This window comes from Engystomops pustulosus, chromosome 1, assembly GCF_040894005.1.
Source record: "Engystomops pustulosus chromosome 1, aEngPut4.maternal, whole genome shotgun sequence".
NCBI classification, from domain to species: domain Eukaryota; kingdom Metazoa; phylum Chordata; class Amphibia; order Anura; family Leptodactylidae; genus Engystomops; species Engystomops pustulosus.
In genome coordinates this window covers 75196537-75218645 of record NC_092411.1, presented here as the reverse complement: position 1 = coordinate 75218645, position 22109 = coordinate 75196537, and the positions used below count along the sequence as shown (strand labels likewise).

The 22109-nt window shown below is 40.7% G+C and overlaps 1 protein-coding gene across 2 annotated transcripts in view; it reads right to left on the bottom strand.

Annotated features, from left to right (window-relative positions):
• Positions 1 to 4344: 4344 nt before the first annotated feature.
• Positions 4345 to 22109, bottom strand: part of ADGRD1 (adhesion G protein-coupled receptor D1) — a 430427-nt gene continuing 412662 nt past the window's right edge. For both annotated transcript variants that reach the window (XM_072144407.1, XM_072144408.1), the window contains 4 exons: positions 21525 to 21651; positions 12015 to 12056; positions 9232 to 9324; positions 4345 to 7124 (listed from right to left, as the gene is read on the bottom strand). In XM_072144407.1, the coding sequence (XP_072000508.1) occupies positions 7029 to 7124; positions 9232 to 9324; positions 12015 to 12056; positions 21525 to 21651 (358 nt within the window). In that variant the 3' untranslated portion in view covers positions 4345 to 7028. The remainder of the gene's footprint in view (positions 7125 to 9231; positions 9325 to 12014; positions 12057 to 21524; positions 21652 to 22109) is intronic.

The following is a 22109-nucleotide window of genomic DNA, read 5'->3' as shown; positions in this document are numbered from 1 at the left end:
GTTGGAATGTAGATGATCGCCATGTGATAAAGCTGTCTTCCATGATTTGCGGGAACTGTTTACCCTCAATTTGCTGATATTTTTCAACAATAGTTTTATTTAAAACTAAAACTATATTCTTTTTCACATTCCAAATACTTTTTACCCAGAATGCAGCAAAACTGTCAAAATTCTGTACAGTAATAATTCAATCAGTTTAAAGTAAAACATTTACAAAAAATGACAGAAACACACAACAGTATACAGTACTCTATAATTGCTCTGTTTATTATGTTTGGCTTTACTAGTTTTTTATTATCTTTGGGTCTATCATACTTTGCATGTTGGGAAGAGTTTCAACCGAGCGTTATCCTCTCAAGAACAATTAAATCCTGGAATCTAACCACGTTTAATGGGAATAATTATAAAATAGTCCCATAACCATGCAGCTTTCTTACTAAAGTAACAGATCGGCAAAGTCAATCTTTCTAGACATTTTATTTTCATTTTTACTATTTATTTGTTTGTGTGCAGTGCAGCCCTAAAGTAAGCCTGAGCTAACCCTGAAATTAGTTCACAGGATCAGCCATGTTGTTTAAAGAAAATTGTCCCTATGCTTTACCTTTGCAGTCTGGCTTAGCAGGTGAAAAGATGCTGATTCTGAATATCTAGTCTTTATCTTGGCATTTTGCTGCAGTCTTCTGGCAAACATCCATGCAATGAAGAACTTTCCCTTTTATAGCAAATAGTTAAGGTGTCCTGGATATGCATTAGAATACAGCACATGTGCCCTTTGCAGACTGACTGCAGTGGAATATGCCAATGAGAACTGATGCAGAAATTAGATATTAGACTTGCCATCTTGCTACTTATCCAACACAATGGTTGTTGGTGGAGGAGAATATATAGGGGCACATTTACTTACCCGGTCCAGTCGCGATCCAGCGGCGCGTTCTCTGCTCTGGATTCGGGTCCGGCCGGGATTTATGAATGTAGTTCTTCCGCCGTCCACCAGGTGGCGCTACTGCGCTGAAAGTCATCTCATCGCGCCGGAATGCATCACCTCGGACCAGGTGAAGGTAAGCGCTCCCCAAGCGACACTTTTTCGGTTTTTAAATGCGGCGGTTTTTCCGAATACGTCGGGTTTTTGTCCGGCCACGCCCCCTGATTTCCGTCGCGCGCATGCCAGCGCCGATGCGCCACAATCCGATCGCGTGCGCCACAATCCCGGGGCAATTCAGGTACAATCGGTGCAAATCTGAAATATTCGGGTAACACGTCGGGAAAGCGCGAATCGGGCCCTTAGTAAATGACCCCCATAATGTTTTTGTGGGCTCCTTTATTGAATCCCAGCGGCTCTTTTTAAATCACAGATTTTAGATGTCAATATCCCAAAATAGTTTGTACAGTCAGGAGATAAGACACTGACAGAAGAGTCTTCCTCTGCCTAATGAAAAATACACAATTTTGCAGCATATATTTGTAGTAGACAAAACAAAAGACTTTCAAAAATGCTATGGAAAAATTATGGAAAGAGGTAATAGAGGGGAATAAATCAAAGTGGATAACTCGTGATAAAACATATGGTTTCAGGCCACCACTATAAAAAAAAAAGAATTGAAGATTCCATCTTCAAACCAGTCACTTGGATCAAACACGTGTGTTCAGTCTATACATAGCAGGATGGGGATTTTATTGTTTGCGTTAGGTCACACATACTGGCATCCATTTAGTCATGTCTTATGTCTATCAATAAATAATGACATATACACTTTAATGCTTTCTTAATGTTAAATAAAGAATATATTGCATACAAAATGTGTACAGGTCAGAGTGAATAGAAGGCAGCAGGTCATTTAAATGTCACTTAGTGCATCAATAATTTAATGATCATATGAATATGGCATCAAGTAAGTTACAGATTTCATATTTCAGAAGGTTATGTGATGATTCATATTTCAAATACTTGTATTATACGATGGTCTAATGCACAGCTTCATAAAACACACAAGGTATGTACAAGGTATGTACAAGGTCGAACGGCTTTGGCTGGGCTCTTATCACGATGTTCTAATTGAAATGTACAGACCTTCGTGTTGTGCTAGACAATGATCTTAGTACACGGGCGTCTTACAGTAACATTGGAGAAAATGTTCTCAGTTTGAAACATTTCACCTATTTATTCACAAATCAAATATCAGCAGCTCCTTAACTATTTTTCAGCCAATAATGTATGTTATATGCCATAACATAAAATAGTTCTATGTTAAAAGGACTAAAACTTTGATCTTCATTATTGATGAGTGGACCCGAACTGCAATATTCAAGTCCTTGCCAAATATTGCGGGTTTGGGTCCCCGGACATGGACCTCAGAGGTGAGTTTGAGGAGTCAGGCTGAATGCTCATCGGTAACACCAGCACTAGGTGCTGGCACCAATCGCTGGTGTTTTCCTACATGTGCCATTTATCCGATTTTTTTGCTTCCCATGATTTAAAGCAGAGTGACAAGATCCCAGGCAAAATGGCGGGTGCTGTTGGCATTTACATGCAAGCACAAATAAAAGGCGTTCGGATTCGGGTCCGTGTACATGAATCCAGACTTTTGGCCTAATTTTAGCTGAACCCTCCCAGGCCTGAATCCTCTCAGCCAACTTAACACTAATTTTGATATTTTGTCATTACCCTCCCTTACTGACATCAGAGAACCTGTCATGCAAATTAGCCCACCCAAAATAAATTCTTAATTTAAAACTATGTTTAAAAAGCATTGCCCTTATGCCCTTTCCATGGCTACAATGTTACAAAAATCAGTTTGTAAACTTATATGCAACTCACCTGATGTGAGTCATTCACAATAATGGAGTCATGCATATTAAAATTTACTTGCAATGCCCTGCCTCCTTGTCTTTGAGTGCTATTCTTTTCTGCTATTTGGAAAATTGAGAGAGAGCTCTGTTACATCATTGGGCAATTAAATGTATGTGACCAAGATAACATCATCTAAGGTGACGTAATGTCTGCAATGTCTACCTCATGTATGTAACTGATCACATCAAATCACAGCTTGCCTCCATGGAGTATGGGAAGGAGTAGAAGTCCATGGAGGATCGGGAGGAGTAGAAGTCCATGGATGCTGCTGGTATTTCATGTGATCAGATATATGCATGGTGTTCAGTTTGCTAATGTTAAGAGGCTAAAAGACCTGTGATTATGTCATCTTGGTCACATGACATGCTGAGTAGAGGCATTGGACATGGGGAAGAGTAAGAGGGGCTGGCTGAGCAGGACAAGCCTTCTTCTGGGGAATATAACATAAAATTGATTTATTTGGAAGTAATGGAAACCATTTTTAGCTAGAAGAATGGTTTCAGTTGCTTAATAGATTTCTATAGGAACCTGTCATTTTAACAAAAACATACTAACACACTGGTATATGCCCCCTGATACAGGTTTGGTGCTTCATTTAGCTGCCAATGGCTCATTTTTCATGTTTAATGTTGTTTTTCATGTTGTGATGAAGGGGCAGATCCTGTCTTAGGGGGCACATGCCAGGATGTAGGTATGTCTAGGTTAAAATCCCTAAACGTGATTGATTTTCTTTAACATTTCTTATACTTATATATATAAATATGCCATCTAGTGTATGTAGACTAAAACATAAGTGACTTATATGAACTCCATAGGGGTAATTTATCTTTAGCCATGTCTTTTCTTGTTTTTTTTACGGGTTTTGGACTTCTTTGATTTATATTAGAGGGTAATTATACCCTCTAATCATGAGTATATGGGTTTATTGCAACTTTTTATTAAAAAGTTACACAAAATACTCAAACTCCTCTGAAACTTCTTCTAATGTTTTTCCTACATCTGGTGAGGATTGGAGTTTATTTGAAAGTTTATTTTTAACCACAATTTGTGCCAAAATTGCAAATTTTTCATATGTTCACACGTGGATTTTAAAGATATTTCAGGCTCAATACTGAAAAATTAATGTGCGGCCAAGTCACTAATTTAGGTACAAATGTATGAAATGTTCTCTAAAAAGTCACAAAAATAAGAGAAAAAAAAGAGAAAATTGTAAGATAATTTTGCATGCTGCATTACTCAGGCTTTTGGTGCAGGGTGGCACCCATTAATAGGTGATAATTTCAAAACCTGTCAGGTATATGTATTCAGAGTACATTTGGGTTTTAACAAATTATCTTAGAAGCAAAAGTGTAAAGACTGAGGGAAAAGTGTTTTGTTTATTAATACTCTAATTTTTTTCTTACTTTGCAATGGTGCAACATTGACCAGAATGGCGATGAACTGTAAACCAGACATCCCTTTAACCCCCCCCTTCCCCTGTGAATAATTTCCTTCATGTAGGCTGACAATATGGATTTCCAATGTCAACTCTTCCCCTTTACCTGTGCTCTCTTCACCAGCACAAAAAGTGAATTTTGCTTGAATTTATTAAGTTTTCCCCTCCGGCACTTTTTGTTGACTATTACTAAATATGACATGGTGGTAAAATATGAAACATCATCATGATGTATGACTTCACATTCTTAGATACATATATACTTTTACTAGCTTTTATCATACTTCTAAGCTCATGAGTTAGAGACATTATAAAAGTAGTTGGCGATATCAAAGCTATAATTTCCATCACTGAAATGGAAGGTACGATGCATTTGGTTCCACTACAAGCAAGCCTGAATTTGATGTAATTTGTCATATAAATATTCAAGGCCTTGGATCAGCAGTATGTGGCTGTCAGAAAAATTGCTTACCTTAAATTATTATAAATGGATCCTCGGTCCAAAATGCTAATGTATCTTGGGTTATACAATAAATTACAATGCAGTCAGCGGTAGGTTTACCTTTTTTAACCTCACTAAAAGAGATAGCAGCTTCAGGTCTTTTTGTTCTTTGTTACGTAAGACTAGTTAAAAAGGATTAATAGAGGGTGCACTGACTGCATAGGAATGGATAATTACTCTCAGTTATGGTCAACAGGTCATTTCAGGATTTTTTTCCATTTCTAAGCAAAGTGTAAAAGCAACTGAACTTTAGTACCACTCCGTGCAGCATAGTTTTCTGAAGAATATACCCAGCTTATAATTCTAATTTATCCCACTGCACAAATTTACGATTGGGTTTTACAACGTGACAAATCATTTGTTATCTAGAATTGGATAGTATTACATTACTATAAAACTGCTCTATTAGTCCCACAGAGACAAATTTGTTTTTAATGAGATAGTTAAAACTTAGGATAGAAATATTTTATTAGGAAATGTAGGACTCTGTAAATAAGGAATGTTATTTTCAGTATTAGTCAGCCAGCTCTAACGAATATCAGTGACACAAATCAAAGTCTAATTCAGATTAGAAAGAATCACATAATTTTCTACCCAAAAGCAGGAAACTAGGGATCTGCACAAGAAATATTCATTCATATATACAGTATATATAGAAATACTGCCAGCATACGTTTGGATGTTGCTTACATTTGCGGTTCAGAAGAGTGGCCATATAGTTGGGGGATGGCCCTAGCAAGCACAAGGGTGTCGAGGCTCCTTTGTGCCATACAGTTCCTGCTCATCAAGCACCAGAGAGGGTGCTTGCCTGACAAATCAGTGGCACCAATGCTTGTAAATTCCTTCTATTTGTGGGGAAACACACTAAAGTCTGAGCAAGCACAATACACAGATAGCATACAGTATAGCGACATTGCGGATGATATCAAGGGGGAAGGTATCAGAGGAGCCTCCAGGTGGGGGGAGAAGTACTGCAGGAGCCTCCAAGTGCTGTTGGAGCCACTAAAAAAGGTAAACCTGGGATCTGTATTCCTGTAGCTAAGTGTTAAAGGAGTCAAAAACCATAATAGATTTCCTTTCAGCAAAAATAAATTGCAATTTGAATGGCAAGAAAATAAGACAAAAGTTGCAACGCTATTAAATAACCTGTAACATCAGGACACAGCAGAAAATAAGTGATTTCACCCCCTCACCAATTCCCCATGCTGCTCTGTCCCCACTTTCCCGAACAGGAAATGTCTGGAAACACTAACCAATCAATCACTGGCTAAGACAGGCCACCACTGCAGCTAATGCTTTAATAAGTTGGCATTCCTGACATTTTCTGCCAGTTGTGCCAGAGTCGGGAAATGAATACCTGCAATGACCTAATTAATGTGGCAACAAAGATGAACTGGTGAGGCAAGTTATTCTACCATTAAAATTAGACAACAACAATACAATAAAAAAAATATTCAACTGAATGTACACCAAATTCTACAAAAACTTTGGTAAACTTGAGTGCATTTTATAATATAATTCTACTCTAGTATAAAGCAAAGCAGAAGTAACTGCTCATCCTTAACTGTATCTGACCCATAACTGCTGTAGATGGGAGGCATTCAAGAACAGCAGGTAAAGGTCTTGTTTTTCAGTAGAGGTGTAAATATTCCCCATCAAGGTGCCATCATATTCACAGCAATTAAGTCCACAATGAATCTATTGATTCACATTACAATGTAGCACGATGTGTTACCTGTTCACCAATAAGTGTTTCATAAATAAGACTGATAAAGAAGAAAGTCAGCAGTGTGCAGATAAACAATACAACACTTTCAATATCAAGTCTATAAAGAAACTGCTTTGTCTGTGATGGATTTGTCAGGGAAGTCTCTGAACTGTCTTTCACTGTCACACAATAATCCTGCAGTTATCGGTTTAGTAATGCAGTCTGTGGCGCAGTATAACATTGCATTCTTCCTAGTTGTTTTGTAGAAACTAAGCAGAAGAGGGTCTCGAAGGCATCTTGCCGCTTACTGCCAACAGTGAACAACAATTTCTTTGGAGTTGTGTCTTTGTAGTTGTGTGCTTGAAGACAAATTGATTTCTTTAGGCTAAAAAACAAAACCATCCCTGTAGTAAAACTAGGTGGAAACTTCTTAGTATTATTAAAGAGAAGGCACCTTCACTTGAATTAGGAAAAGACAAACTTATGTACACAAAGGCCTCCAGTGATTTCTTTAATGGCGGTAAAACTCTCATAGTCAGACTGCAGACAAGTCAATTCTGTTAGCTGAATTGCTGCTTTTGTCCCAGGTATTCATCTTGGTTGGAGACGTATTGGCTCGATTCCCATTCATCTGGAAGGCACAAACAAAAACCCATAGGATGCCAATTATTACTAAGTTTGCATTCAGTGATAAATGATATTCATAGATGGACCATATATCTAACACTATTGATCAGAAAACCAACACTTGTATTGCTTTTTTATAGTTTGTACTACTAAACAATTTACTGAACATAAAAGTAAACTTTACATTTGGCCCTGTTCAGGAATGCAAGCGCTTAACACTGACAGTAGGTTTCCAATGTATAGGCACACTGATTTATATTGCCTAAAAGCTTCCTTGGAAACAAAAGGTACCCGTATTTTTCGGACTATACTATACACTTCTTACTATAGGACACACCCCAGATTTAGGCTTCCAAAAAAGGAAAAATATATTTTACACCAATTAAAATATCCCTGTTGGTCGCACTAAAGCACAGCACACACAGATCTGTTCCATCCATACAGTTACACACACACAGTTCAGCTATACACATAGAACACACACACAGCTCAGATATACACACACACACTTCCTCTATTTCTCTCTTCCTCTTCTTCTTACCCTGTCCCAGGCAGCATGTCCCCATTCTCAGCAGTATGTGGTGATGTACGAAGCATGTGATCAGTCACATGATTCTGACATCACTGCAGGTCCTGTACCTGTAGGACACCGGGGAGAGCAGTATGGAGCCTCTCTTCTCTGGGAGATCGGGTGCAGCTCTTTCTCAGGGCATCACCTGATCTCCATTGCAGCGGTCAGGTCTGGCAGTACTGGATCCTCCTGACCTTCCTTCTATAAGACTTTTTAGCTACCTTGTATGACTTTCAGGAAGCTTAATGAGATGATACAGGATTAAGAACAAACCAGTATATCTATTCCAGAAGGAACAGATTCCCAGCTGTAGACAGAATTATTTCAACCTGGCTAGGTCTCTTCAGTACAGCGTACTGAAATAGATAAACTGGTTTGGTCTATGCTTGAGCTGCCTTACAAGATAGCTAAAATATGCATGGTTTTCCTTATCCCATCCTGAAAAACCTGTATTTGCATATTTTTCCAGAATCTCCTAGTGAAGCGTCAATGGCTATAAGTCTACACACGCCTACAAGGCGGCCTCAATTGGTAGTCTCCTTAAGGAGAACTTTTACTTCCTGACCTTAGTCAAAAGTTTCTCATTCAGCAAAACCAGTTCCCAACATAGTACTGAAGAGGCCCAACCGGGTCAAAACAGTGCTGTCCACAGTTGGGAATCTGCTCCTTCTGGAAAAGATATACTGGTTTGGTCTTAGTTCCGCATCATATCATTAGGCTTCCTGAAGGTCACCTATTTGCATATTTTCTCAGAACACCCTGGTGGAGCCTCAATGGCAATAAGTCTCCACACACCTACAAGGCAGCTTTAATTGGCAATCTCCATAAGAAGAACTTTTACTTTCCAATCGTAAAATATTGCTGTCATACACTGGCAAATGTCTCTTTTGTTGGGTCAAATCAGGAGGGTAAGGGTTAGGTTGCTATACCAGCATATGCTTTAGAAACTTTTCAGGTACATATTTCAAATCTATTCAGAAAGCAAAGATACCGTAATAAAAACAAGACTACTCAAAAAAGTCCAATTATGTTATGTTATTATGCATATTGCACAGAATACAGAATACAGTTCTTTCGAAATTCTTGACGCTTGTAGACTGGTGAGCACATAATACTATAGCATATTAGTTTTGCTTTTTTTCTTAAATTACATTTTCTGCTTGCTTTTCCAGTGCTCATTGAAAGTTTCTCTTTGTTCATAGACTTTTCAAAGTCATTGTTGCTGTAAGCCTTACCAAATATTACAGCTCTCTGGTGCTTGAAAAGCCACTTCATTGAGATTTCAACTCTTGTGCGTATATACAGTACTCTCTTTGGCAGACCTCATATCAAGGAGAAAATGCAATGTAATATATTCTGTTTTCTATGATGTTGAATCAAAACTATGGAGTGTTTTTCAACCTTATGAGACAGCAATTTTTTACATTTTTCTCTTTATTGACAGAAAGCTGTTTTAAGCTAAATAATTCTCTTATATTTGTGTGTCATAGGAGGATTCCTTCTATCTTTATACTTATTGAGAGCTAATACTTGGACTTACCACATCAGAGTTAAAAGGCTTTACATTGATATTTCGAATAGAGCTACTTGTCAGTGACCACACCTTTGTTTTGTGCTTGAATGCTGCTCTTACCTTAATGAAAAAAATTTTTTTTACATGAAAATAATGTAACAGGGTTAATGAATATCATTATTAAGTATTTTAGACAAGCTATTAGGCTACAGACGTGTTTCTCCTTATCATAACTCTCATGCCTCTAAGGACCAGAGGTTTAACTGAAAGCTTCTTAACCCCAAATGAAATCTGTAGCAGTGCATCTAAGTATAATGCAGTTTTTATAGTACTAGTCTCCCCATAGGGTCAATAGATGCCTTATGGGACCTTACAGCTCTGGAACCTTTGTGTCTTCTATAGCCCTTCAAATGATTCCATTTTTAAGGGCTGTCATTTCTGAAATGTTTTAATACAATATTGCAACATGCTATCAAACATTATGACACAGTGGTGGACATGTATCATAGTTTTTCTTTCTTTGGTTTATAACTGAAATATTTGGCAGCTCTTTTTTGTGCCTTATGTATGATCATGTCTTTTTTTTTGTGATACATGTTTAGTTTTCCTATCCTGGCTGGCAGAAACTTTGTCTATTTTTTGAGACTTATAGTATCAAATGTCTTAAATTCACATGGACACAAGCCACTTGAGGGGGTTATATGCTTTAGTGGACCTGACAGTAAATTATGGATTTGAGGCCGTGTCCTGCATTTTTAAGCACTGTAGTCACACCCCAGGGAGATGACAAGGCTGTGGTCACACATGATGTTAAGGGCGCGGTTAAGGGTGCGTTTTGGTTGAATTTTGAAACACATCCCAACAGCTGAGGATGGATGATTTGCCTAATTACATTACTGTTACATTTGCATTTACAAAACGCATATTAAACGTAATGCTAACGTATGTTAAAGTACCTAATCTAATTAGGCAAATCACCTCTCCTCAGCTGTTGTAATGTGTTTCAAAATGCAACCAAAGCGCTACGTGTGACCTCACCCTTAGAAGTAACCAATACATTTTTTTTAATTAAATGCAAAAACTAATTAATTAATTAAATTCAAAAAACAGATTACTATGCACATTTTTTGACATTTAATTTACATGTTAAAACAGGGTCCATGAAAAAAATACTTCCTTTGCACCTGCCCTGGACCAGGTGCAGATTTGCACCTAAAAAGTCGCAAAAATAAGCAAAGAAGTGATACATAAGTGAAAAGTCACACAGAATATCTGGAAAATAAAGATACATAAGGCACAAGGTGCAGACCAAGACGTTCTTGAAAAACAACAGCAAAAACTACAAAAGTCGCAGAAATTGGACAGTTTGACTAGCAGAAATAAAGATACATGTCCCCTAATGTGTTTTAAATTACAATTTCTGAAACAACTTCAACTAGGCACATGCAAAGGATAAATAAAGAATAAACAGCTTGTGAGCCATTATTGCAAAATCCATTTTTTTTAAAAAAAATCTGGTTATTTTTTGACATATATATTGGGAACTTTTAAACCAAAGGAAACATCTCTAGATGTCTATAAGACCGTCGGGTAACATTTGGAGCATCTTGAAAGGGTCTCCTGAATTTAAACTTTCAGCTCATGCAACTGCATGCCTATGCATTAGTCCTTCCATGGTACAAAAAAAGAGAGTGTATTTTTGTCTAGGTACCAAATTGTACAACCACCAAAAGGACGAACAAAGCTGCAACAATGCATATAAAACACAGCTCAACCTCAACTCATAGGAAGGTTTTTTATGTGAATTAGCTCAAGTGTGGAAGGTAACCTTTCTTTTTCATTCAGCAAACACAGACCATAAAAAATATATATAATGTTACCACCACCTTGGCTAATATAAGCTACTGGGGCCATAACTTTTAAAGGGTAAACAAACTAAAAAATCATCAAGCACCAAATTGATCAGGGGCAACAAAATAAGGTCCGTCATTCAGCATTTTGTCTTTCCCAAAAATCCCATTGAAAATGTATGAATTCTTTAAACGATTTAATATTATAATTTATGAAGAGTATCGTTCCAATGAAAGTATATCAGGCTATAAGAATTTTAGGTGAATTTAAAAAGGGCCCTCCATAGGCACTAAAAAACCTAACTATTATTCATTAACAAGGCCATCAAAAGTATATATCTTATAGTTAAAACGACACAAAAGAAAATCATCAAATTCTATTCAATACTTATTCACTTGACAGAAAGTGCTCGGATAGTACTGTACTGGAGATATAGAAGAAAAATGTGACATCTGCATTAATCCGGTACTAAACTCTTATCTCCCTAGAGATCTCTTCTGATCCATTATCTTGGCGTTATAAGAAATTGAATATTTATGTAAGTGCTGTAAATTTTCTCTATAGAGAGGAAAGTAGGATAGGAAAGGATAGCTTTACAGAACTACTGTACACATGAAGGTAGTGAAAGTTATCATTTTCAGTTGAAGTCAATGATATGCTCACATTATAAGGAGGCTAGGGGCGAGCAGTGTTTCCATCTACCCATCCAGTCTCAACAAGATGACTGAGGTGTGAAAATGAATGGGCTCCATGGAATGAAGATATAAATCTCACTGCTATTTATGACAGCTGGTGTTCTAAGAGGAATGAGGAATTTATAAATTAATATGGCACTAAAAATATTAAAGGCTTTGAATGTCTATTCATTTCCGCACGTAGATGTGACAAGGGCAACATATGTTTCTTCTTATGATCTATGTATCTAGCACATAGCAGCTGTATATATATATATAACTTACCTCAGAATTGAGAAGGCAATGGAATAAGAAAATGAAAAATCCCTAAAATGGAGAATTGATATTGTTACCACTATGAAAGTATAACGAAAAGCTTTTGTCAACATAGCTTTCATGTTACAACTTTTCATATAGTAGGAAAGACAGACACATAACAGTGCTTAAAGTGTATCTAATATTTTAACAAACCTTGCTGAAATAATCTGTCCAGAAATCATGAGGAACAACACGGCTACTGGTCATTATAAGACATGTAGACTTAGTTTCAAGGTTTTAAAGTTGCCCCCAATCCGATGTGTATTTCACCAGTTGTTCCCCTATCCCACCCTTTATGTTATACCCTGACATTGCAGGGTTTAAAAGTTGCCCGCAATCCGATGTCTATTTCGCCAGTTATTCCTCCATCCCTACCTGTATGATACACCCTGCATATGTACACATTGGTATTGCAATAATGCCTTAAAATTTAGCTCTACATAAGAATGTATTTACCTCTCTTGACTATATGTATTTATAGCCCCAGAAGATGGTCGTATTGGGATTAGTGGCTCCATCTCAGTCTGTATACATTTTTGAATAGTTTTTATGCTATTCCTTTACACCAACATATAGTTTAGCACTATACTTGTACTTGGTTCATACTTGGCTTAGTAATACCATTCTCTAAAATCATTTAGTGTTCAAGATTAAATATATAATCTGACTGAATTTACATTTTTTATGAATTAGAGATCAAAATTAGAAAACAATGTATGATCACTTAATTTTTTTAAAGAAATAATGTAATCTCCATTGATCAACATTTGAAGGATTTTGGTAAGGGGTACACCATGCCACTAGAACTGTGTTTTACAAAATGACTAAAGTATATCAACGTAAAAGCTTTATTTTGCAAAACATACAGTGATCATAATTAGAGAACAGCAATGACTGTAGCACAGAGAAAGATTATATTTAAATGGTTACACCAGTCACCAATTGGTAGGCAGTGCACAGCCCTTTGCTGTGAGTGACTTCAGCACATTTGCAGCCACAGGACATCACTGGTCTCTCACACTGCTCTTGTATGGTTTTGGTCTATTCTTCAATTCCCCTTCCACAGTTCTGTGACTGTTGTGGGGTTTTTGGCCATGCGGTGAGTAAAGAAAGTATTTCAAACCCATTTAAATTGTTCACATTTTGTTTCATTGCAGCCTATCTGTGGGGTCTGAATAATTATGATAGTTGTGATATTTCAGCTTTTTGTTGCAAAAATATCTACATTTAGTTATTTTTCTGTCAATGGACAGTTAAAAGTGTACATTAATGGTCAAAACAAGAACTTTTCTGATATTACCAATTGGCTGCAATGAAATAAAGATTGAAAAGTTTAAAGGTTTTCCTTATGGTTTATATCAGGACTGTGGGTGGGTGCTTTCAATGTTTTAATGTTTTTTTGTTTCAAGGAGCTGCTTTAATCACTTTGCTGTGTAACAGGAATCATTGTCCTGCATGCAAATTGCTGGCTGATTGAGTGAAGAACAAGAGGAAGGAAACATGTGTTGTTGGAGAGTGTGCACTCTGCCATGTAGCTGTATGAGAGGTCCAACTCCTGGTGCAGGTAAACATTCCCCTATCCAAGACAATGGAAAATCGTAAAAAAAACAGTATTTGTACCACAACTTAGCCAAAACAATGCCAAACATAGACAAAAACCCAATGATAAAACTTGCTTTCCTCACTAAAATGAACTTTGGGCCACTTCTCCTCTGGCCACACAACGTGCTACTTAGCAAAGGCGAGTCTAGGCTTTTGATTCTTTCTGCTAATGAGAGGGTGTGTCACTACAGAGGGGTCTTTCCGTCCAAATGCTCTCAAACATTGAGACACTGTGTGACAAGACCGATCCTTACTCTGTTCTGTACTAAACTGGTGAGTAGAGATGAGCGAGCACTAAAATGCTCGGGTACTCGTTATTCGAGACGAACTTTTCCCGATGCTCGAGTGCTCGTTTCGAGTAACGAGCCCCATTGAAGTCAATGGGAGACTCGAGCATTTTTCAAGGGGACCAAGGCTCTGCACAGGGAAGCTTGGCCAAACACCTGGGAACCTCAGAAAAGGATGGAAACACCACGGAAATGGACAGGAAACAGCAGCGGCAGCATGCATGGATGCCTCTGAGGCTGCTTAATCGCACCATTATGCCAAAATTATGGGCAACAGCATGGCCATGACAGAGTGACAGAATGAAGCTAGATAGCATCTAAAACATCCAATAATTGACCCTGACACTATAGGGGACGGCATGCAGAGGCAGCGGCAGCAGCGGAAGGCTAGAGAGTGGCATGGCGACATACCCTAAATGGACTCAGGCTTCAAACCAATGGGTAGCAGAGAGGAACCAAAGAAGGTGAGCAAGAAGCGCTCAAATAATATTGGTACATGATAAAAGTTTGCCAGTATATTTTGTGGATTACACAGCAGGGTGGCGACAAAGTTAACATGGAAGCCATGAAAACAATCCAAAATTCTGCCTGACACAGCTCGTTTGATAAGGGGACGATGTATGGAGGCAGTGAACTAGTAGTAGATTAAAGGTACTGCAGTTAAAACTATGTTAGTTGGTTCTTGGCATGGAGCTGGCGCTCCGCTGCCAGGCGAGCTTTCGCCAATCCAAGCCCCTGTCTCTAGGCTACTCCCCAAACAGCACTTCTAAGAACCTTTCGGATAAGATCAAGTGTAGTAGCGTTCTTATAAGTTTGGGATATGGCGGGTGAGGGGAATGTAAACATCTGCGCAAGAAGCGCTGAAATAATATCCGTAAATGAAAAAAGTTTTCCAGTATATTTTGTGGCTTACACAGCAGGGTGGCGACAAAGTTAACAAGTTTGATGTGGAATGCCCTGCAATAGCTCTTGGGCGGTGTGCCTTTTATCACCTAGGCTCAGCAGTTTGAGCACCGCCTGCTGTCGCTTAGCAACGGCACTGCTGCTGTGCCTAGAGCTACCGACTGATGGCGCCATGCCCACGGATGGTAATTCGGAGGAGGAGGAGGTGGAGGAGGGGTGGGAGGATTTGGAGGTATAGTAGGCCTTTGAGACCTGGACCGAGGTAGGCCCCGCAATCCTCTGCGTCGGCAGTATATGACCAGCCCCAGGGTCAGACTCGGTCCCAGCCTGCACCAAGTTAAGTGTAGTAGCTTTCTTATAAGTTTGGGATATGGCGGGTGAGGGGAATGTAAACAGATGCGCAAGAAGCGCATGATGCGCATGGAGCTGGCGCTCCGCTGCTAGGCGAGCTTTCGCCAATCCAAGCCCCTGTCTCTAGGCTACTCCCCAAACAGCACTTCTAAGAACCTTTTGTATAAGATCAAGTGTAGTAGCGTTCTTATAAGTTTAGGATATGGCGGGTGAGGGGAATGTAAACAGATGCGCAAGAAGCGCTGAAATAATATCCGTAAATGGTAAAAGTTTGCCAGTGTATTTTGTGGATAACACAGCAGGGTGGCGACAAAGTTAACAACTTTGATGTGGAATCCATGAAAACAACCCAAATTTCGGCCTGACAAACCTCGTTTGATAAAGGGACGATGTATGGAGGCAGCTATATGGACGACTTTTGGAGGTAGCAATGGAGACAACGTGTGGAGGCTGCTATGGAGACAATTCAATTTGGATAGTGCCTGTATGTGGCAGTCCAAAAAATTTTTCAAACCAGAGGAGCAGGTAGGTGGCCCTCCAGAAAAATGGAATAGATTGAGTGCCTGTATGTGGCAGTCCAAAAAATTTTTCAAACCAGAGGAGCAGGTAGGTGGCCCTCCAGAAAAATGGAATAGATTGAGTGCCTGTATGTGGCAGTCCAAAAAAGTTTTTAAACCAGAGGAGCAGGTAGGTGGCCCTCCAGAAAAATGGAATAGATTGAGTGCCTGTATGTGGCAGTCCAAAAATTTTTTCAAACCAGAGGAGCAGGTAGGTGGCCCTCCAGAAAAATGGAATAGATTGAGTGCCTGTATGTGGCAGTCCCAAAAAATTGCTTAAAACAGAGGACCGGAAAGGTGGCCCTCCAGAAAAATTGAATAGATTGAGTGCCTGTATGTGGCACTCCCAAAAATTGTTTAAAACAGAGGACCGTGTCGGTGGCCCTCCAGAAAAATTAAATGCATAAAGTACTATACCTAGAGCCAGTGGGCCCTGTCAAAAAACAGCCAGTTTCCTCTGCTTTACTGTAGAAAGAGGAGGAGAAGGAGGAAAATGAGGAGGAGGAGGAGTGGATAAATTATTCAGGTTGAGCTTCCTTCATCTTCTTCTGCCCATACACGCTCAACAGTGTAGGACTCAACAATGGTCCCCTCTTGTGTCTCGCCAACATTCTCCTCCTCTTCCTCCTCATCCTCCTCCACCTCCTCCGATATGCGCTGAGAAACAGACCTAAGGGTGCTTTGGCTATCAACAAGGGAATCTTCTTCCCCTGTCTCTTGTGAGGAGCGCAAAGCTTCCGACTTCATGCTGACCAGAGAGTTTTTCAACAGGCCAAGCAGCGGGATGGTGAGGCTGATGATGGCGGCATCGCCACTGACCATCTGTGTTGACTCCTCAAAGTTACTCAGCACCTGACAGATATCAGACATCCACGTCCACTCCTCATTGTAGACTTGAGGAAGCTGACTGACCTGACTACCAGTTCTGGTGGAAGTTGACATCTGGCAGTCTACAATCGCTCGGCGCTGCTGGTAAACTCTGGATAACATGGTCAGTGTTGAATTCCACCTCGTGGGCACGTCGCACAACAGTCGGTGAGCGGGCAGTTGGAGGTGGCGCTGCGCTGCCCTGAGAGTGGCAGCATCTGTGCTGGACTTCCTGAAATGCGCACAGATGCGGCGCACCTTCGTGAGCAAATCAGACAGATTGGGGTATGTCTTGAGGAAACTCTGAACTATCAGATTTAACACATGGGCCAGGCATGGCACATGTGTCAGTCTGCCGAGTTGCAGAGCCGCCACCAGGTTACGGCCGTTGTCACACACAACCATGCCTGGCTTCAGGTTCAGCGGTGCCAGCCACAGATCAGTCTGCGCCGTGATGCCCTGTAATAGTTCTTGGGCGGTGTGCCTTTTATCGCCTAGGCTCAGCAGTTTGAGCACCGCCTGCTGTCGCTTAGCGACAGCACTGCTGCTGTGCCTAGAGCTACCGACTGATGGCGCCATGCCCACGGATGGTCGTTCGGAGGAGGAGGTGGAGGAGGGGTGGGAGGAGGAGGAGGCATAGTAGGCCTCAAACACCTGGACCGAGGTAGGCCCCGCAATCCTCGGCGTCGGCAGTATATGACCAGCCGCAGGGTCACACTCGGTCCCAGCCTCCACCAAGTTAACCCAATGTGCCGTCAGAGATATATAGTGGCCCTGCCCGGCAGCACTCGTCCACGTGTCCGTGGTCAGGTGGACCTTGTCAGAAACGGCGTTGGTCAGGGCACGGATTATGTTGTCTGACACGTGCTGGTGCAGGGCTGGGACGGCACATCGGGAAAAGTAGTGGCGGCTGGGGACCGAATACCGAGGGGCGGCCGCCGCCATGAGGCTGCGAAAGGCCTCGGTCTCTACTAGCCTATAGGGCAGCATCTCCAGGCTTAGCAATCTGGAGATGTGCACATTAAGGGCTTGGGCGTGCGGGTGGGTTGCACTATATTTGCGTTTCCGCTCCAGCGTCTGGGGTATGGAGAGCTGAACGCTGGTGGATGCTGTGGAGGATCGTGGAGGTGACGATGGGGTTTTTGTGGCAGGGTCCTGGGCAGGGGGCTGACTATCAGCTGACACAGGGGAAGGAGCAGTGGTGTGCACGGCCGGAGGTGAACGCGCTTGTTGCCACTGAGTGGGGTGTTTAGCATTCATATGCCTGCGCATACTGGTGGTAGTTAAGCTAGTAGTGGTGGAACCCCTGCTGATCCTGGTTTGGCAAATGTGGCACACCACAGTCCGTCGGTCATCCGGTGTTTCCTTAAAGAACCTCCAGACTTCTGAAAATCTAGCCCTCGCCGCAGGAGCCCTCGCCACGGGAGCTTCACTAGTTGACACATTTGGCGCTGATGCACCAGCTCTGGCCCTGCCTCTCCGTCTGGCCCCACCACTGCCTCTTCCAACCTGTTCTGGTCGAGGACTCTCCTCCGTCTCAGAAGCACTGTGTTCACCCGGCCTCTCAACCCAGCTTGGGTCTGTCACCTCATCATCCTCCGATCCCTCAGTCTGCTCCCCCCTCGGACTTCCTGCCCTGACAACAACTTCCCCACTGTCTGACAACCGTGTCTCCTCATCGTCGGACACCTCTTTACACACTTCTTCCACTACGTCAACAAGGTCATCATCACCCACAGACTGCGACTGGTGGAAAACCTGGGCATCGGAAAATTGCTCATCAGCAACCGGACAAGTGGTTTGTGACTGTGGGAAGGGTCCAGAAAACAGTTCCTCAGAGTATGCCGGTTCAAATGGCAAATTTTGCTGGGAGGGGGCAGACTGGGGGGGAGGAGGCTGAGGTGCAGGAGCTGGAGGAGTGCCGATTTCGGTGACATGGGTGGACTGCGTGGAAGACTGACTGGTGGACAAATTGCTCGAAGCATTGTCGGCAATCCACGACATCACCTGTTCGCACTGTTCTGGCCTCAACAGTGCTCTACCACGATTCCCAGTAACTTCAGACATGAACCTAGGGAGTGTAGCTCTGCGGCGTTCCCCTGCTCCCTCATAAGCAGGTGGTGTCTCACCCCGCCCAGGACCACGGCCTCTGACCCCTGCAGTAGTTGGACGCCCACGTCCCCGCCCTCGTCCTCTACCCCTAGCCCTCGGGTTAAACATTTTGAAAATGAGAGTTATAACTTTATTTTTTTTTTTACTTTTTTTTGTTTTTTTTTTGTGTTTTTTTTGTGTTTTTTAGTTTTTAAAACCAAACGATGCTATCCTATTGCTATGGCTATTTTCTAGCCAAGTATTACAGCACACTACTATGCCAGATGAGATGACGCTGAGTTATGAAAAAAATAAACGTAAAATAAAAAAGGAAATGGCAGACTGTGCCTAATTGAAATACAACCCCGGGCCCTAATAAATTTTCCCACTTCGGTCTTTGCGATGGATATGTGCGTCACTAAAACACAGTGGTCGCAAGTCTGACTCCAAATTGCTCCCAATTTGATAGTAGATGCACTGCAGCAAGTACAGCCACCAGCAGATCAACCAGAAATCAAATATATATAACGCTACTGTAGGCGTAATTAAGATGTTTGTATTCTCCTATGGCTATTTTCTAGCCAAGTATTACAGCACACTACTATGCCAGATGAGATGACGCTGAGTTATGAAAAAAATAAACGTAAAATAAAAAGAAACTGGCAGACTGTGCCTAATTGAAATACAACCCCGGGCCCTAATAAATTTTCCCACTTCGGTCTTTGCGATGGATATGTGCGTCACTAAAACACAGTGGTCGCAAGTCTGACTCCAAATTGCTCCCAATTTGATAGTAGATGCACTGCAGCAAGTACAGCCACCAGCAGATCAACCAGAAATCAAATATATATAACGCTACTGTAGGCGTAATTAAGACGTTTGTATTCTCCTATGGCTATTTTCTAGCCAAGTATTACAGCACACTACTATGCCAGATGAGATGACGCTGAGTTATGAAAAAAATAAACGTAAAATAAAAAGAAACTGGCAGACTGTGCCTAATTCTACTCAAACCCCTAATAAATTTTCCCACTTTGGTGTTTGAGGTGGATATGTGTGTCACTAAGAGCTAAACACAACGGTAGCAAGTCCCCCTGCTAATTCCTCACAATATGGTACTAGCTGCAAATAAAAAAAAAAAAAAATTATAACGTTATTGTAGCCCTAAGAAGGGCTGTTGGGTTCTTTTAGAATCACTCCTGCCTAGTAGTAAGCTAATAGAACACCCTAACGCTTTCCCTGAGCAGCAGCAGCTCTCTCCCTAGCGGCATCCAGACAGAGAATGATCCGAGCAGCGCGGGCAGCGGCTAGTCTATCCCAGGGTCACCTGATCTGGCCAGCCAACCACTGCTATCGACGTGTAAGGGTACCACGTCATGCTGGGTGGAGTGCAGAGTCTCCTGGCTTGTGATTGGCTCTGTTTCTGGCCGCCAAAAAGCAAAACGGCGGGAGCTGCCATTTTCTCGAGCGGGCGAAATACTCGTCCGAGCAACGAGCAGTTACGAGTACGCTAATGCTTGATCGAGCATCAAGCTCGGACGAGTATGTTCGCTCATCTCTACTGGTGAGCAATTCCAGCTGCAGTATTGAAACAATTACTTTGGGAGGTTCTCTGCATTATCCTATTCTCTTTTGCAATTGTCTTTTGAGGGTGGCCATCTTTGTTAAGGAAGTTGAATGGGTTTTTGGATGTTGTAAAGATGCAATATTCTAGAAATCACAGACTTGGAACAACCAACTTCTTTTGCTACGGCTGATAGGGTCACCCATTTGGCCTTCATCTGGACAACCTGCTGCATTTCAATCACTTTGGAACAGCACAACATTTTTGCAGTGAGGTGAAGTCAGTGAAAACTTATAAGTTAGGCTGCCAGTTAAAATCTGTTTGTCAGATTATTAAAGGGGTATTCCCATCAGGGCATTAACATTTAATTAAATTCATTTGTCATATGTAAACATTTCTTCAATTGGATGTTATTAAAAATAAATTTTCTGTGTGAAGATAATTTCTCATAAATGTAGCAATGTTGTCCCTTAGAAACGAGATGGCTTCCTCGGTTACGACCACCTCAGACTCTGGCAGTGGTGGCCAGACACGCAGTATTGAGCTCTGCCCGACTTCCTGGCAGTAACTCCCGGACATTTCATATACAAAAACCTTTTAGTTTCTTTGTGCTATCACTCCAGCCGGGGTGGCCGTATCCAGGGACACAGTCTGGTTTCTAAGGGACCATATGACTACATTTATGAGAAATTATCTTCACACTGGAACATTTTTTTTAAATAACATCTAATTGAAGAAATGTTTATATATGGCAGATTAATGAAAGTGAATGTGAATGCCAAGATGAGAATACCCCTTTAAGGAAATTAGCACTACATGCCAGGTTAACAGAATAACTTGCAAGTATCTGAAAGTGCTCTCCCATTTTTTTACAATAATGTAAATTTAGATTTTTATTCTGTGCTTTAAAACATATACAATTTATGAAATAAGCTTAAAATACTGATATTGTACTCATGTTAGGATATATTCACATAGGACTATACAATGTCCTTGACATTTAGAAAATTGTGTGTTGTTCTCCAATTTTGATATTCAGTGTATACAATTAATATGAAATATAGGTGATTTTTTTGTAGTTACACATATATTTTGCACTTTTTGTATTGGTCTTAGAATATTTAAATTTTATATTGTTCAATATTTGGTACTTCACGTAGAAATCTTGCATCTTGAAAATCCTTACTATATACACTGTACATGCTACATACATCATTTAAGTTCCCTTCTTTGACAGTAAATATGCAAATCTTACCTGCAAAGAGTTGAAAATGGCAAACATATATTGAAAAACTATTGACTGCTCATTAACAGCAAGGACTCCAAAAATCCAAGAGCTTCCAAGGATGGGAAGGAGCACGGCAACAGCTTTAGCTGTAAGTCTGAAAAAAAAATTATGTTTTTATTTTCATTTTATTGGCTACAAAAATGGCAGAAGCATATTAAATATTAATTCAGTTCATTTGATTTTACTCGAAAATATTTGTAAAATACACAAAAGGGTCTTATGATGGCACTGAACAAGGCTTTATGGCACTCACAAGAGTATTTGTCCCCATTATTTATTATGTCAACCACCAGACACAGTCTAAAGAGCCATATCAAATGAGACTTGGGGAAAATAAAACAGTAAAACACATTGAGGCTTTACTAAGAAGATGACAGTGGCTCCAAATCAAAACTGTTGTGCAGTTTAAAACATGCCACTGGCTGTATCTTCCTGAATGACTGTGTTCATTCACTTCTGACATTTATGGCCAGAAAGCACCCCTAATGTAGAACCAACAGTACATCACCTCTAAGATGTCTTTTGATAGAATTCACTAGGTTTTAATATAAT